We start from the raw sequence: 19,065 nt of genomic DNA on the forward strand, positions 1-19,065 counted from the left end.
AGTTTAGTGCTTCATATAGTGTGTGTCTGTGTTTTAGAGAGAAGCAGTAGGTTATTGTTGTGAACCTACCTTGGTTTGTAGAGAGGCTACTTTCTAATAATTCCTATTTGGTGTATAAATGGGATAAAGTAACTATGGTGAGTGATTTCACATTTACTTTCTCTTGGATTGCAGCTTGCCATTGTCCTGCCTTTCTGTCTTTTGAGATAGTCTGTTGTTGGAATTTTTGTTATTCTGCCTTGAACTGTTTTCTTAGGTGTTCCTTTGGTAAGAGATGGAAGCATTTGTTAATAAAGGAAAAAAGAACTATGAAATGATTCCTTGTGTTTGAGGAAATCTGAAATGGCTGTATGTAATAGAATTAAATCAGGAATCCTGCTAAAGCAGTGAAATTTATAGCTCAATGTTTGTAATTTATTTTGAGAACAAATTCGGTTTTGATGTCTTCTTCAATCAAGCAGTGAAAAGGTGAACAAATTTAGTACAATGAATTGTAGAAATATGTCTTATAGACAAACCTTCATTCTTGTAAGAATATGGGTATGTATGCCATTTGCTGAGATAAGAGGAAAAGCCTTGAAACCTATCTTAATGTTGCTTGAAAGTGTAACGTCTTGCTTGGTGTAATGTCAAGCTTGGTTTCAAATTGAGGAGTCCGTGTCAACTTTTACTGAACTGCAGTAAAACAGAACTCCCATTTTCTTATATTGCAGTAAGTGATGACTGTAGGCCACAGTTACACTGGTGTGGTGCTAGCTGATTAAAGTTTTAACTAAAATACAGTAATGCTACACTGGGAGCTGATGGATTTTCATGCTCTAGATAATGAAAAGTATGAAGTAGAGACCTCACAAGAAATCACTTTAAAAAACTGCCAGTCACACATTGTTTCAGCCACTTACTTCTTTCCACAATAGGAAAAGCACATCTACACCAAGAACCAAATCATGATGTGGTCTGCAGAAAGCTTCTTTACCTGCCCTTGACTCTGATGTGAACTGGAGTTAGAGAAGCTGAAGGACAATTGGCTCTTGTCTAATCCAGCTTGGGTTAATATATTTGACTTTCCTGTTAGTCCAATACATTTTTATTCTGGGAGGGAAATGTTCTACAATAGTTTGCTAGTACAATTTGGAAACACAATGTTTACTCAAGTAGTAGTGGGAGGTTAGGTTTTTTGGTAATAAATTTCAAATATAAAATACTTGTCATAGTGCTCTATTTCTCTCTTGTGCAGCTTGCAATACTTCTTACATGCTGATAGCAATATATCCATGTTTTTTGCTAGGTGATTTTGTTGACTCCAACAGTAGGTTTTTTATTTGTCTTCATAATAAATACATCTAGCATCCTGATTAGTTTGAATGCTAACAGTCTGACATGCATTTCTGATAAACTTTGAATTTCTGAATGTTGGCTTAAATTGATCGAATACAAATAGCCATTAAGGAAACAGTTATGTTGATAGATATGTATGTGTATAAATACAGTAAAAGTAGTAGGTAAGCTTTTAAAAAGATATATAATACAAAGTCTTTGCACAGGAGAGACTGCATGAGGATGGCCTTACCTGTTAGGCATGGAAATCAGAGAATCATTGGATGCATACTGCTAGGGCAGATCAAGTAAGGAACAGCGTGAATTTAAGCATATGTCATAAGCGTGAACTTCAAGGGCTGACAGTGCACCTACTGTTCTATCACTTCCCTGTGCACAATTGAACAACATTCACTGGAAAATGAGAAGATTCTTAAAAGCTAAAATGTCAAGCCTTTTATTATATCCATAAACGTAAAAAAAAAAAATCAATAAAATACTGAAACTAGTATCTTATCTATTATTTATACAACTTTCTGCAGTGAACCTGAGTAACCAGTAATTTTCCATCTGAACAATGTGTTTAATAAAGCACATAAGGGTAGGTTTAAAAAATACGGTCTTCTGTTTAGCTTCTTACAAATTTTTTGTAAAATTCTAGGCAAAGTATATATATAGCTTAGACTATTTTAAAGATAAATGAAAATAGAGGTTTTAACTGTTAAAAAGAGTTATGCTATCTAGTATCACATTTAAGTTGGTAATCTATTTCTTATAAGAAAAATGTCAAGAACTTCTACATGAGGCAAATACATGTAATTATTTTTTATTCTGTTTTCTATATTTGCCAATTAAAATTGAAGCAAATGTTTATATTCGTGATTTCCTTTTGTAATTACTAATCCTAAAACCTAGATTAATATTTTTCCAAGCACTTCTATGTTTGGGCATTATATCTCTTGAAGTTTAAATTGAAACTAAACCACAGGTAGGAAATCGACCTTTTAGAGAAGCAAAACTGCATTGATTCTTCAATATGACCTAAAATTCCAAAGAATATACTCAAGTGTAAAAATAATAATAGGAGTAAAGAAAAGGAGTAAAAATAATACTACTTCTGTTACTGACATTCAGTGTATACTTGGAAGCAGAATGACACATTTGCTGTGTTGTTTGTAGTTGAAAAAACCCAAAGAGTATATCGAATAACTTTAACTCAAAAGATAGTGAGTTGCCAAAATTTCTAGAAGATTCTTTTGACTTTTTTTCAGATGTGCTCATATTCAATACATTTTATTCAATCATTGAAGTTATCACTAGACATAGTTTTTTAATTCTCTGTCTTAGTGTTTATGTGGCTTGTCACTGTTCCCACCAGCTTTTTGACCTTGCTCCTCAATATTCCTTTTCTTATTGCTATATGCCTGCAACCAGTGCCTCATAGCCCTAGTGTCTGTAGCCAGTGCTAGTCAGACCTCTTCTCCTTTACTGTTCAAGCCACTGAAGTACATAGGAACAACATTTGAATGTGAGTGTTGGGTATACAGGGAAAATCCTCTTCTGCTAATGTATGGACTCATAGAATCAGAGGATGGTAGGGTTGGAAAGGACCCTTAGAGATCATCTAGTCCAACCTCCCTGCAGAAGCAGCTCCACCTAGATCAGGTCGCATAGAAACATGTCCAGGTGGGTCTTGAAGACCTCCAAGGAAGGAGACTCCACACCATCCCTGGGCAGCTTGTGCCAGGGCTTCCTCACACTAAAACAGGTTTTTCTTATGTTTAAATGGAACTTTTTGTGTTCCAGCTTCATCCCATTACCCCTTGTCCTGTTGCTAGATACCATAGAAAAAAGTGCTGCCCTAACCTCCTGACACCCACCCTTTAGATATTTGTAAATATTAATGAGCTCTCCCCTCAGTCTTCTCTTCTCCAGACTAAACAACCCTGGTTCCCGCAGTCTTTCCTCATAAGGAAGATGCTCCATTCCCCTCATCATCTTGGTGGCCCTATACTGGACTCTCTCCAGAAGTTCTCTGTCCCTCTTGAGCTGACAGAGAACTGGACACAGGACTCCAGATGAGGCCTCACCAGGGTAGAGGGGGAACAGAACCTCCCTTGACATGCTGGCCACACTTGATGCATCCCAGGATGCCATTGGCCTCCAAATATGTTAGCTATTAAACCACTTTTTGAAGTTCAAATCTTTTGAATTTAATAAATCAAGCAATATGTTCATAATTTAAAGTCTTAGGAAACTGAATATGTAGGTGTGAACATCAGAGTTGTGCATGATGTATTATTAATGTCATGACAAATGTATAGCTGTTTTTCGATGCTGTGTGGATTCACCAGTTATGCACAGAGAACAAATTAGAATCTTTGTAAAACATTTCATAATGCTGGTGCCCTATTGAAAATACCAAGTTTTTTGTTTTAAAGCATATTCTATGATTTTTGCTACTCAGTTCAGCAGCAGCAGTTTCTATTTAATGTTCTGGGGAGAGGGAGAAGAAAGGGAGCTTAGTCTGAGTTCCTTTTTACAGCTTCAGTACAAAGTTTTACTGACATTTATGGCATGCTGATTTTTCCTCTCCATTTCAGAAGAGAAACCTGATTGTTCGAAGGCCCGCTGTGAAGTTCAGTTTTCTCCTCGCTGTCCAGAAGATTCCATCTTGATTGAAGGCTATGCTCCTCCTGGTGAATGCTGTCCGCTCCCGAGCCGCTGTGTGTGTAATCCTGCAGGCTGCTTGAGGAAGGTTTGCCAACCTGGCTATTTGAACATATTGGTTTCTAAAGCATCAGGAAAGCCAGGGGAATGCTGTGATCTCTATGAATGTAAACCAGGTAAAAGGCTTTTCCATTTTTTTTTTCTGTCTGACAAGCACAATAACTTATATCATTACATCTAACAAAGCATAGCTAGCCAGCCTCTAAATTAATATGATTCTTCTTTGAAATTAAAATGATTAAATGTGGGCATACATGTTAAAAAAAAAAGCAACATTTCTATAAACTATTCTTTTTTTTTTCTTCTCTTTTCCTTCAGATACTAACTTAAACTGCGCAACTCAGGAAAAGTAGCCCAGTGAGAATATTGCAGTTCTGTTGATGCTAACAGTGAAAGTTTTATACTTTATATACTCATTAGACTGTACAAAAGTTTTTCATCATAACAATATTTTCTGCATGAACAAAGAATTAAGAAATCTTAAGATTTCTCTAGATCACAAAGTGATGGCCCTTAAACTGGAGAGCAAAAAGATTACAGAGGAGAATATTGAAAGACTTTACAACATTTTCAATATTCACCCATTTTACATTTCATGAGAACGGATATCTTGTGATTTATTATTCTTGGTGAAGTGGAAGATACTGACACTTCTTTTTGAAGGAGACTTTGGTAAAGATGAATAATAAAATTAGAGGGATGAAAGCAGGCATTTAACTTGTAAATCTTACAGGTGGACAGACTCAAGTATGCTTAAGCTGTGTCTTTCTTATGTTTGTTTAACATTTTCTCAAATCCTGCACAGAAGATTCTACAGTATTTAGATTTTCTAGTGCTTCTCTTTGTGTTTCTTTAATATCCAAAGCTAATCTACCTGTGTAGAAATGTAATTAAACTTTTTTGTTATCTGTCCTGAGTAGCTGGTGAACAAGTGTTTATAATAATTTTCGCTCTGTAACATTTTTGTCCACCTTAGTTGTCTTTCTGTAAAATTAGCTGTAATTTCTTATGGCATTTTTTCTTTGTACTTCTTCCTTGTTATGTGGCTATTCTCTAAGTTTTTCTTAAGTTGATTTGCATCTCTTTAAAGCATACTGTTCTTTCAGGTGAGTCTTCATTGGCATTAAATGCTATAGAGTAGTTACTGTCTTTCATGCAATATTCTAAATAAGAGCTGACTCTTTTGCAAGGTTTACATTTAGTTTGTGAAACACATGATCCCAAGATCTTTCTGTACTGTGACTACTACTGAAGTGCTATATTTGTACATTTTAATTCTTCCTATATGTACTTCAGATATGCCTTTAGAGAATTTTATCTGATTATTTATTTGTCAGTGTTATCTCTGACTTACGTTGTTATCTTGTAGCTTGCAAATAACTCCATCTCATCTTGCTAGTGTTACAGAATCTTCAATTAAATATGTGATATTTTTTTTTTAATTAGATCAGTGGATTTATATAACCGTATGTTGTTTTTTGAAGCAGTTTGTATTTTTTTGTTGTAGGGAGTCAAAAGGTGAAGGTACATGGGACTGGAAAAAGATACATGTTAGAAGAATACTGAAGCAGGGGCTTTAAAGAGATTGGGGAAGGAGACTAAAAGAATTTTAAGAGGAATCTATAGCTTTGCAGTGTGGGTTAGAAATTGACAGGCTAAGGGAAAGCAGAGAGTTCTCACTTCAGGAGATGATGAAAGTCTGTTTCTTAGGCAGTGAATGAGAGACTGAGGAGTGTGGGTGTTTACTCTTGGGCGTCTCTGCAGTGATAGGTAATGAAAGATGTAACGGTAAAATGACAAACTACGGATCAAGTGGGATCCTTACTTGTTGCAGTGTCTTTTTATTAGGGACAGAACAGGATTGCTCTTAATATGGGATTATTAGTCACTACATAGCCTGATCTTTGTCCAGTTAGATGTTAGTGGTTGTCCATGTTGACTTTCATCACTTTGATCTAGGTATTTCTTTCTTTGCTGTTTGACATAGTGGAAAGATCGCAAAAGAAGAACAAGCCAGTGCAAGACTGGAAGACAGGGAAAGGAGCAGATGAATGCTGACAAACCGTAGTAGGTTACAAATTCCTTACCACAGAGGGTTTCTTTTTAATGCCAGATCTTTGCAAATGCAAACTTCTTTCACTTTTCAGACAAACTTTGTTTTCAGAGTGTAAACTGTACTTCTATAGACAATTTGTACTTAAAATATGAAGAAAATTACAGACTAAAAAAGATAATGAATTTTTTTTTATGCTTTGTTCTTGTAGAAAGCTTTAGGCATTTCAACCTTGTACATAATTTTCCATCTTAAACTATGCCATCATATTTACCACTGTCTGCAGTTTTAAATATAGTTGTTTAAGAACAGGCAATGGGATATCTTGTTTTATTAGGATTGTATATTCATAGGCTCATAGAATTACAGCATAATTTGAGTTGAAAGACTAGATGACTGGAGGTAATCTAATCCATCTTGCCTCTTCTGCACAGTTTTATGCCATTTATTCTCTTTGTGTATATACATGTTCTACTGTATGTGGGATAGCATATAACTGTTCTTATGTATGTATGAATACTATGTGAATTATTTATGTGGATTTGCTGAAATAGTGGTCATAAAGTGCAGTCAGATAATGTTCCTTACATAGTAGACTTATTTATTTGGTCCATGGTAAGCCTGGTAACAAACTTTGTGTCTTCAGAGTTTGACTTGATATCCAAAAGAATTGTAGGTAAGAGGAGCTGGAGAGGAACTGAACTAGTAGTGCTCTTTCATGTTTTTAATGCCATGCTGCTGAAAAAAAAACCAAAGATGACAATGAACAGTAGAAAGTCTTTTAAATAGTGTTCCTGCCGAATTTCTTATGGGGCAATGAATAGTCTCAGCATGTCTATGGAGTTTACATGTCCAGCAGAGAAAGTTGTTTTTCCATACTTTGCCACTGACCTAAAAATTTTAGTGCTACTTCCATGGGGATTTTGCACAAGCTTTCTGGTGGAAAGAAATTGCTGGAAGCTGGGAGGACTACTTCTGATGATAGCAATGCTGCCCTATGCCAATATAAAGTGTTTGTGTAATTAAAACATAAATTGTGGTTTATTTCTGTTACTTAAATAAGATGTTGCTACTGTCCAGTTTACAGCCACATTTGAGTTTGGAGTCTATGCTGAGAACTGGTTATATTCATATACAGTGATTGGCAACTATTACTGAAAAGAAAATAGGAAGTGTTTCCTTAACACTAAATGCTAGAATAGAAAGAAAATCTTTCTGTTTGAGATCCACTTCCTCTTCTACCCTTTATCATTTAGAAACACAATGTCCAGTTAAAAATGGACAGTGAAGAAACTTAATAGTTTAGTCACATTTGTCTATGAAACACCAGATTAAATTATCTTAAATGTTCTTACCCACCTCCACCAAACATCTCACCACAGTTGTGGTACCTACTGAGAACAAGTATGTTATGTTCTTTTTGTTTTGCGGTGTTTGCTAAACTCTGAGTGAGAACAGTGATCTGGTGCCTTAAGCAACCTCCTTTGTTCCTGTGAGCTGTGTATAACTGGCCATTCATGATCAGTGAATTTACTGAATGAGCGCTGAATTTAGTTTTAAACTTGGACTTAAACTTCTTAAAAAGGGGTTTTTTTTTCTTAAAAATAGTTTGTATGAGCGATCTCAAATGGAACTGCTTAATGTGTTAATAGGAGAAATAAAAATAAGCTGAAGTAAGATTTGTGGGAGTATTTGCCTCTTTTGCTAAAAAGCTGAAAAGTATAAAGAATCGTGTTTGTTTATTAAATAATGTTTGTTTTAAAAAATCATATTATTGCAGTTTAATCTAAAAGTTGTGATAGGAGATCTAGCTGCCACTTCTGAATAAAGAAAGGTAAAGAGTTTACAATGGCAGCTGTCCAACAGATGGTTCTTGTATCAATAAACTTTGTTGGTGTTGTATACGGTGAGATGAGAAACATTATCTCTTAGCTTCTGGCATCCTTAAGAAAGTATTAGGAAATGTCTGTCATGCTAGAGAGAACCTCTGTTGAAAAGACTGCTCATTTGTCATTGTTCTAGCAACCTTCCTGGCAGAGCTTTCGTATTGAAATTGAGGGTTTATATGTGTACTGAATTTTGGTTTAAACACATTTGTGAAGAGAATATTGTTGTTTGGCTTATTTCTTTGGGTAGTTTTGGGATTGATGGTAAATGTTAAGATCAGCCACAAAATTCAGTAGATATTGTGTAATAATGCATGGGGAAGTAGCATGTGCTCCACTCTGGCGTGGCTTCTGCATTGAAAACCAGGTCTGGAATTTTTACTCTTGCACTAAGGACAAGGGTCAGCAGAGTCAAGTTTTTATGCATAGGTTGAGAGAAACAGAATTATAGAATTATAGAATTTTTTTTTGTCCTCCATGGCCTACAGAAGTAGTACACGTGTTCTTTTATTGGATGCTTTGTTAGAAACTGATCCTGAGAGAACTTAAAGAGATGAGACTGAGAAAGGACTGGAGAAAATGAGTAGGTAAGAATTACGTTTCTAACAGAGCTGATGAAATGGCTTAAAAGTTGACAGTGATTGTGAGGAAGAGGCAAAAAAACTAACTTGACAAATGGAGGAGTCTGTGTTGGGAAATACCTGTGATAGGGAAGTTAAGGAAAGGTTTTAAACAGTGATACAGCTCCATTGAAAGTCCAGGATTGTCATCTGTTCTAGTTGTATTTAATACAGTCACAAGTGTAAAAAGGCTAATGCATTGTTGTGGAGTGATATATCCGTGCTTGCTTTCTCCTTCTCCCAGAAAGTGGAACTGCCATTATCAGAAGTAATCATGTTTTGCTGCATTATTTCTGAGGGACCAGTGAAATGCATCTGAAAGCAAAGATTGTTATGTTATGTGATGCTTCTTAGCTGCTGTAGAATCAGAATGTGTACACTCGTACTGGACTCTCAGAAGGTTGTGACTCTGGAAAAACACAGACTTTTCTGTGCTAAACCACTGTGTTACATCAGAGACGTAAATGCTGCCTTGATCCCTGTAACTTTAGTTGCATAGGTCTCACCCCTGAACTACACATTCTGTAACTTGAAAAGCCAACATAATTTGTAAAGTTGAAACTTAATATACATGTGTTAACACTTTCTACTATATAGTTATTTTCACCTAGATATTAACCATTTCATGATAAGATATCTTTGGTTTTGTTGTCTACAAGGGAGGTTGCACATTACTGCAACTATGTCACAATGATGTCTGCAGCCGTGGTAGGTTTTCTGCTACATTGTTTTAGAAAATGTTATCTCAGATACTACTGTATACAAATTCAATGGGTGAAAACTGTCCTGAAGACTTGTAAGCAAAGATTGATCAGGTGTATCTCCACTGATAGGAAATTGCACCATGTTTATGAGTTCTTGAAGAGATATATTTGTGAAACTTTACATTTAGAGAGTAAATTTCTGGAATAGACAAAACCAAATTTCTTTAGATGGGATTTTAATTTTTTAGCTTAAAACATGTAATAGCAGCTTATAGTAAACCTGTTCATGAATAGTAAACTTTTTAATTATTGGAGTCAAAGTAAGATGTGAAAACAAAACTAGTATTGCAGTTGGCTAATGTTTATTGTCTTATTTTTATGACAGTAGTTCAGCTAATCTGCACTACTGTTACATGTTTTTAAGTAATGAAGAATCCACTTATGGACTGTTCTGTAACCTTACAATATTTTCAGCTTATCTGGATGTTTTGCTCTGGTTTTTTTTCCAATTTGAGAAACCCATGTAATTCAGGGGGGAAAAGTTATGAAAGTGGTGCGTAAGTTCAGGACATATCTGTTGTTCACCACAATCTACTAGTTAATTGTTACAGAATTCAAGGACACGCTGGTACTAGTAAGAGAACAGTATAAAATACCTAAAATATAAAATACCTAAATACCTATAAAATACCTAAAAGGTACCTAAAATACCTGAGAGGACTGGCTGATTCCCCGGAAGGCTGTGCTGCCATTCAGCAGGATCTTGACTGCCTTGAGAGTTGGGCAGAGAGGAATCTCATGAGGTTCAACAAGGACAAGTGCAGAGTCCTGCATCTGGGAAGGAACTACCCCATGCATCAATACAGGCTGGGGGTTGAACTGCTGAGTAGCAGCTCTGCAGAGAGAGACCCGGGAGACCTGATTGATAATAAACTAAACATGAGCCAGTAATGTGATCTCATGGCCAAGAAGGCCAATGGCATCCTGGGATGCATCAAGAAGAGTGTGGCCAGCAGGTCAAGGGAGGTTCTTCTTCCCCTCTACTCTGCCCTGGTGAGGCCTCATCTGGAGTCTTGTGTCCAATTCTGGGTTACCCAGCTCAAGAGGGACAGGGAACTTCTGGAGAGAGTCCAGCACACAGCCACCAAGATGATCAGGTAAATGGAGCATCTTCCTTATGAGGAAAGACTCTGAGAACTGGGGCTGTCTAGTCTGGAAGAGACTGAGGGGGATCTCATTAATATTTACAAATATCTAAATGGTGGATGTCAGGAGGTTGGGGCAGCACTTTATGGTATCTAGCAACAGGACAAGGGGTAATGGGATGAAACTGGAACACAAAAAGTTCCATTTAACCATAATAAAAAACTATTTTAGTGTGAGGTTAAGCGAGCCCTGGCACAGGCTGCCCAGAGGGGTTGTGGTGTTTCCTTCCCTGGAGGTCTTCAAGACCTGCCTGGACATATTCCTATGTGACCTGGTCTAGGTGGAGCTGCTTCTGCAAGGAGGTTGGACTGGATCTCTAAAGGTCCCTTCCAACCCTACCATTCTATGATTCTACCTTAAAATGAGTTAGTCAAATCATGTAAGAACCATTGAATGTCAGCAGCCACTTAATTACATGAGAACTTTTTATTTGAATCCTCTTGATTTTGATTTTTTTTTAACTTTTCTTAGATTTACTTTTTCTTTCAATAAAGTTGGAGTGTTTGGGCTGTTTTTCAGTGTTAGTGAGCCATGTAACTAGCACACTATAACCACTGGAAAGAATTTTAGCTATTTAGGAAGAAAAAGCACACCTTAGTTGAGACTTGATGTTGTGATTATGGAGTTTTTCCTCCCTAATTAATCCTTTCTGGGGTTTTGTTGTTGTCATTACCAGTATATGGGACACAGAAGGAGCTGTGCAGTAGCATTTTGTTGGTGAAACTTGTTGACTTTTTTCCCAGATTACTTACCTTGTGATGAGACAGAGGGGGTTGGAATCCAGGGGAGTAGAAAGGCCGGTAATATAAATTCAGGAAACAGTGTTGGTAACTACTTGGCACAACAGAATTGTGCAAACTGTATTGGTTGTGTTGGACCATACTGCCAAGCTCGAAATTCTAGATGTCTGTTGTGATAATGGTGAAACAAGATGTATAGTTCTTATGGAAGAGCTGTTTCAAACGTGATTTTTTTTAAATAAAATGGAACATAAAGCTCTGAACTTTTCAAAAGTGAAATAATATAGACTTGAGGTTTTTTTTACTTAAAGGCAAATAGGTATCTTTGTGTGTTTATGAAGAAGCATAAAAGTCAATTCGATAATTGCCATTGTCGAGTAGCTGGAACATTTCATTGAAGTTTAGTAACTTACTGCATTGCTCCAAAATGGATCCTAATTAAATTTGTGCATTTCTTGGGGAGAACTTGAACTTGTCAGGTTGCTCTGATCTGGCATATGGCTCTGTTTCCCAAAGAACTGGAAAAAGGTCGATTCTGAGTCTCGCTTATACAGCGGATACTCAATAGTCTTGAGGACACACCTACTGACCTTAAGCTTGATGAGCTGCAAACAGGTTTCCTTGAACCTGTGCTTTGATTTAGGTGCTTAATGAAAAGTGTCAAGTAATTCTGAAACCAATGACTAAACTATTAATGCTGTATACCTCTGAGGATCAAGCCTGGAAAATTTAAGACTTAGAAGGCAGAAAATGGGACTTTGAAAGGTATCAGCTCTTGCTAGAATTGTGGTATACCATTGCTGAGCTGCTTTAGCACTGCAGTTAGTGGTTGTAATAATGTCAATAGTGAAGTTAAATCAGTAATCAGAGATATCATACTGTATAATTTTCACCCTCATAAGTCTGTTCATCCGGCCTACTCAGTCAGCAGGTAGCTAATTTCTTTAAAGAGGGAGCCTTGATATATTCTGTACTTTCTAGGTATAATTATGATAAAGGATAGCAAACAGGTAATGATTGAGCTGGTATTGTTTGTTAACATGGAAAATTTAGGATTTAATAAGATAAATATGTAGTGCAACTAAATATGTATTGCAACTTTCCTGACTATGACTCATAGGATTAAATGTATATATAGCCTGATTATTTTTGCATTTCTAAGCATTTGTTGCTTTCTGAAAAGCATCAGTCAGTCTTATTAGTTGTGTAGAATTCTTCATCTTGTTAATGTGTGTAGATTTGCATTTATTTTTTGCCATATGTAAATACCTGAACAGCACAACCTAATGAAATGTTCATTAAAAACATAGTTTTACATGTGCAGGCATAAATCTACAGAGTACCTTTAATTTTTTTTTTTTTTAATTTCCTGTAACCCAGATGTTTTAAACAGACTTTAATCAGAAAACAAAAAAACCAAGGAGTTCCTAAATGCTTCAAAAGATGTGTTTAAAAGATACTTTAAAAGAAAAATGCTTTAGAAAATGTATTTTCAGTAACCTAGTGTATTTCTAGTAAGTAATATTATTCACAGTTTTAATAATATTGCCTGTTTATCTCTTAAATTTTTCTTTTATCAACTAATATTAATTTGGCTTCTTCTTGAGTCAGTTTTTTAGATGTGAATTTGAAAGAGAATGGAAGTTTCTTTGTAATGTTACCTACCGAGCATGCATTCATTAGATAATTTTTCTGATTTAAATTAAAATGCTGATGCATAACTGTTTACTTATGTTGAAGTAATTTGCAAAAAGCTTCTAAAGAATGAATAAAAGAAATTTTCTTCTTACTCCATAGTTTTCAGTGTGGATTGCAGCACAGTTGAATGTCCTCCTGTTCAACAAGTTGTGTGCCCACTGGATAGCTATGAAACCCAAGTCAGGCTGACGGCTGATGGCTGCTGTACCCTGCCCACAAGGTTGGTGTTTTGATGCCTGAGTATTTTTAACTTGTTCTCTACAAGTCAAGTACTATAAATACAGGGTAATAATGCATACTTCAGTAACAATACTTGTTAATGCAGAGTAAATGATATATGAAATTGGTTGAAGGTTTGTCAGGCTGGTAGAAATAGGAAATCTGTGTTTTTGAAGCAGAAAAAAATTCTTATCGGTGCAAATGCACGGAGCTGATTTCTGCTAGAATTATTTGAGGAGATTTTGCCTCTAGATCAGTTTTCAGTTTATACATTTAATTTTGCAGAATTATATTAAGGAGATAAATAATGGAGATGGCAAAAGATATTCCAGAGAAAATCTCTTAAAGAAAAAAAAAGAAGCTGAAAAACAGTGGCTGTCTAGAACTGTAGGGAAACAAAAATTTCAAATATATGCTTCCATGTCATTTCTTTTTTTTGTTCAAGTAGGTATAATTTATTACGGTTCAGAACAATAAGACAATTTGGAATTGGTTCTGTTCCAAAATTTAGCACCACTTTCAGATTCTGTTTTTGGCAACAGACTTCCCAAAACCTGATTCAGCAATATGCCAAATAAATATAAATTCAGGGAAGAGATATCATGAACGAAAATACATTACAAAAAAAAGAAAATATTTCTTGTAGGTGGAAAATATTTCTTGTAGGTATAACCATACAATATTGCCATATTCTCAACCCTTTGTGAGACTGTAAAGGTATGATAGACTTACAAGTAATTCCAAAAGTAGAAAATGGCAAAGGTGGTATAATGAATCAGGGATCGTTCCTGTTAGTTACCCTTTGGGTGCACATTTATTATGGTGAAGTCTTTGAAACTATTGTTTCCTTGAAATATGAAGGTCTCTTATTGCATGGAGAGTGACAGATAAATCTATTTTAAAAAGAAAAAGAGGAAGTCAGGAAAAGATATGTGAATAACTTTATATTGTGCAGTTATCTGGTCTACTAAAGTTTGAAAATATATTTCTAAAATTGATGAATTTAATTTGTAATTGTAGAATAAACTTTGTAGTCTGCTACTTAAATATTTTTATTGTCCATATTTCATTCATAGTTGTTTTCTTTTCCGTTTTCTGAATTTTGTACCAAAGATTGATGTAGCTTCTCAGTATCTTCCCTTTATTCGTAGAATCATAGGGGTTGGAAGGGACCTTTAGAGATTATCTAGTCCATCCCCCCCCTGCAGAAGCAGGTCCACCTAGATCAGGTCACATGGGAACATATCTAGGCAGGTCTTGAAGACCTCCAAGGAAGGAGAATCCACACCCTCCCTGGGCAGCTTGTTCCAGTGCTCCATCACCTGAACAGTAAATAGAACTTTGTGTTCCAGCTTCATCCCATTACCCCTTGTCCTGTTGCTAGCTGCAACAGAAAAAAGGGATGCCCTAACCTCCTGACACTCACTATTCAGATATTTGTAAATATTAATAAGATCCCCCCTCCGTCTCATTAATGTATTTTTATTAACTTTCTTAGGAATTACAATAATTTCATATTAGTTGACACAACTGGTTAGGAGGAGGCCGTAGATTTCAACTAGTCATCACACTGGCATTGCTGGCAATACAGCTCAGCATGCTCGAGACCACTAGAATAAAGTTCTGTTAAGGAGTGTATTCAGAAAGACAGATTATAAAGTCAAACAAACAACGTCAGTTGAAAATTTAAGTTTCTAGTTTAGATTAACTCAGAAACTTTGACACAGTAGAAAGATTAATAGTAGACTTTTACTTCTAAATTTGTTTCAACTTGCTGGATTAAAAAGTGATATATAGGCCAAATTATTTTTGTTTCCTGAAAGTAGAGTTGTTTTCTATTTTTCTGCAGTCTAACAGACGTTGAACTTGGAGTTTTCTATTGCTTGGGTGGAAGGAATAAAAAATATCCACTTTATTTTTGTAGATGGTAACTTAAGTGTTGCTTCTATTAGGGTACAGAGAGTACCAAGAAAATAAAATGTCATTTATTTCAGAAAAATGACCAGTTGGAAATATTTTTTTTTTTCTGGTGGACGCATGGGAACTGATCTTAACTAAAAGACCTAGAGCAGACATGTATTTGGAAGACTCTTTCTTTCTTTACTTATGTTAAAAATAAAACCAATTGTTTTGCTATGTGTTAACTGTAACTGGTATCTGGAGCTTACTTGTATATGTGCATATCTAAGTAACAAAACCAGTATTCTTGTCTCCTGCACATAAAGACCCCAATTGTACAAGCAGGTTTAGAATGTATGAATTAGCGTAATTCACAATTATGTAATGAAACCTCTTGGAGACTGGATTATTGTGCATAACTGGGATCAGAGTTGAACGAGACATCAGAGCTGGGGTAGATGAGTTCTTAGGTCCTGGAGTCCTATGATCAGATCTGAGGTTTTATTGTATTAGAATCTCTGTCCTTAATGTGCAAAACTGTAAAAACCAAAATTTACATAACCTGGACTCTCAGGAGGTGGGCTGAAACAAATATAGGTGGTTTATACTCCTCCATTAATTTTTAGTTTTGTGTCTCAATTTATGTTCCTGTATACAGTTATTGTGTGGGTTGATAGATTTTTTTTTTTTTTTAATTACCTTAATTCATTCAAGCAATAAAGCACTTTTAATAGAGTTGGTGGGAAGAAGAAAAGCTGAATCTGACAGCAGTACCATATGCATGCTTTACATATGGTACCTGCTAGACATCTGGTTACTTATTTTAATAGACTGCTGTGCTTCTTAAGGAAGACAGTCCATAGTTGATGTTCATGTGCTGTAGGTAATAAACATTGACATAGGGATAACCAGAAGAGAAAGATTAGATAAAGGTTAGAAGGAAGGGATGTACATGTATGAAAAGAGAGAGAGCAGAAAGGGAGATTAAGTTCAGTTTCTTGGAACATGAAAGTCAGACTATTTGAATTCGGATTCAGTGTTTCCCCAGATTTGAGGAAACATTGTTGCTTTATATTTCAAGACATAACTTACTCTCTAACTTGCTTTTCAAAACTCTAGGGAAAAAGTCAGATAAAGTATAGATTTATTAATTAATAATTCTTTAATTTCTTGGTAAATTTATGATGAAATATTAACATTACATTGATTGATTCAGTTTAAAGTCACCTATATCCATATCATATCTCTTTTTAATTGTTAGAATATAAGTTCAAAATAAATGGCACTATATTTTAATGTGCATTTGAGAACAATTTATTAAACACAAAGAAATAGTCATAGTGTTTAGACTTCATGAAACTATTTTTGTGAAGATTATGGACTTTTTCAAGAAAGTGCAGTTGTTTACTGCTGCTACAATAAAGCTCAGCAAAACTGGAGAGCGGTCAAGTGCCATGGTAAAGGGTGAATGTCATGTCACTGGCTCAGTTAACAAGTACCTGACAACTTCATATACAACAAGAATAGATTGACTGCAGTCCCACATCCTGTTCTTGGCTGGTTTTTGTATGTAATATGCTAGGAAAAAGAAGGTCCTTAAATATGATGATAAGTTGCCATTGTTTTTATAAGTGGGCTCTTGAATATGTATTTACAATACTAAAAACCCTTCTAGCAATGTCAGGGGAAAAGTGAGAATAAAAAACAAACATCTGATACCATGAGTTCTTGTAGTTGCATTCAGAGGTTACATTTAGTTTCACGCCAATTTCTAATGACATGGTTCAAACAGAACAGCCTACTGATTTGGTTTTGATATCAAACTGTCGCTCTTCAGCTTTCATCAGACTGTTGTAAGACAGCTTACATTTCCAGCTGTTACGTTAGAAAGGCTAAATGATATGTCTGTCTCTGGTCTTGGTAAAGATGCTGTCTTCTCCAAGGAGCTTATCAAATAAAAATGTATTTGAGCTCTTATTGAGAACGTTATCACATTTTTCTTAATATGTGCATCATCCTCTTATTACAAAGTTAAATGATGGGATGATCAATATGTAGAATGATCAGTATGAACTGTACAGTATCTGTTTATCTTTGGAAACTTCCTGATTTTCTGTTTTCAGTTATTTTTTTTCAAATTTTCAGATTCCTTTTAGAATGTATAAGGAAAAAGTCTTTATCAAAAACTGTTTATATGTTTATGAGGAATGGATTGTAACAAGAGCTGATTTCAGTAATTAGTGTTGTCTTGTATCTGTACATTTTTCACAGGTTTATATGCAACAAAGTAAATGATATGTTAGGATAGCTGTGCACCAAATATTTTTAGCTTAACTTTTTTCTTTTAGGCTACTCTCTTTATTAGAATGGTTGAATGAGCTCTTCCACCTAGTCTTTACTAGGTCTCTGCTTCTTGCTCTAGTTTTATCCCCCTACTTGTGTTCTGTTTTCTGTTTATGTAATCTTAAGTGTAGTCTTTTCCCTTATGCCAATTTCCATTCTTGCCACTGTTGCCTGTTACTAATATGGTAACCTAAACTTTCATTCAGTGCTCTGTTATTTCAGAGATTCCCCATGACCCCCTAGCTATTCTAGGTCAGTCTTTTAATAGAATCAAATAAATCAAGAAAATTTTAGAGAACTAGAAAGGTGTTAGTACTGTGCCAGTATGAGGAAGAACAGAAACTAAGTAATTAAAGTCTGGTCATCTTGATACCAGTTCTGAGAAAAATAGTGGGAAACTGATAGAGAACTGTAGGATGTAATTATAGCTAAAAGCAACCATTATTTGACAGAGGCAGTTTTATGAAACTTTATGTTGTTTTTTGAAGACACTAAGCTTGCCTTAAACCTGACCATCTCAATTTCTGTCTTCTATAGTCACAAACTGTAGGACTTTATTATTTTCTCACAGGTTTTATTGTATAAAATTGAAATGTATCTCCACCAAACTACTTAACATTGAAGAACATTTCCTGCACCCTCTCTGCCCTGGAATTTGTAAATCAGTTCTGACAAGTCAGCGTTGTGGTCCTTTACTTCTTGAGATGAGCTCTTCCACCAGGCACATGCTGGCTTGAGTTGTCTTGCTGATTTCTCAGAAGGGTATTATTACATCCTATGTTAAGAGAGACATCCAGGAGTATGTTCACCAAATCCTAATAATGTTTGCTTGACATACTTACTTACAGAAGCTTACACTATAAGCCTGAATATGTTCTAGTTTAGAGAAAGTTCAGAAATAATTGATGTATGTTTATCCACAAAAATCTCCAGTGGTTTATTTTCTCTCTGAGTCTTAGCTTTAAAAAAACAGTTTCAAGGGTGAGGTGGTGGGAAGAAGAGGGGGAAAAATAATGTAAATGAAGTGTAACAAAGCAGATAAATTGCACAGAAACACAAACTTTAAGGGCAGTGAACTGATGAAACAGGAGTACAAGTCATGGTGGATATTTCCTATGTCAAAAAAGGGAAGAAGAGCTTTTTTTATGGATGAAATCTTGCAAGACTGGATCCCAGAAGGCTTGACTTTGAAGGATGGGCTAATGAAGACTTTGAATCAGACCATTTCACTGTCACTTTAGTTACAGGTAGCTGAATGGCATTGCAAATGCAAACCTCTCAATTGGATTGAGTAGCATGGAAGACTAGGATTATTGGCTTATTGTTTAGAGTAAAACCTCTAAAAAAGCTTCTTAAATGAATTAGTCATTGAACTTTTTGTTTGTTTGTTTGAATACTCTTTTCCCTATTGATTTTTCTTTACATGTGACTGAAATGTCTCAATCTGGGTCTGCTGTGAACTGGGTCAGTGCCACAGTTTGGTCTGCAGTATGGTGAAGAAGTGAAGTACACTTGACTAGCAAAAAAACTGAAAAATACAGTAAAATATCGTTTTGACATTGTAATTGTCTAGTCAGTGCTATTGGAGGATCATAAGGACAGTCTTTATGTGCATTTTGTTTTTCCTGAGCTTTACTTAGAAAATAGCCC

At 35.5% G+C, this 19,065-nt stretch overlaps 1 protein-coding gene across 4 annotated transcripts in view; it reads left to right on the forward strand.

Annotated features, from left to right (window-relative positions):
* Positions 1-19,065, forward strand: part of CRIM1 (cysteine rich transmembrane BMP regulator 1) — a 195,591-nt gene that overhangs the window by 80,973 nt on the left and 95,553 nt on the right. For 2 of the 4 annotated variants that reach the window (XM_061991131.1, XM_061991132.1), the window contains exons 3-4: positions 3,921-4,163; positions 13,054-13,174. The exons of 1 other annotated variant lie outside the window; for it this stretch is intronic. In XM_061991131.1, coding sequence (XP_061847115.1) covers positions 3,921-4,163; positions 13,054-13,174 — 364 coding nt within the window. The remainder of the gene's footprint in view (positions 1-3,920; positions 4,164-13,053; positions 13,175-19,065) is intronic. One more of the 4 variants, XM_061991133.1, reaches the window with a different exon arrangement.

The sequence above is a fragment of the Colius striatus genome, chromosome 2, assembly GCF_028858725.1.
Source record: "Colius striatus isolate bColStr4 chromosome 2, bColStr4.1.hap1, whole genome shotgun sequence".
NCBI lineage: Eukaryota > Metazoa > Chordata > Aves > Coliiformes > Coliidae > Colius > Colius striatus.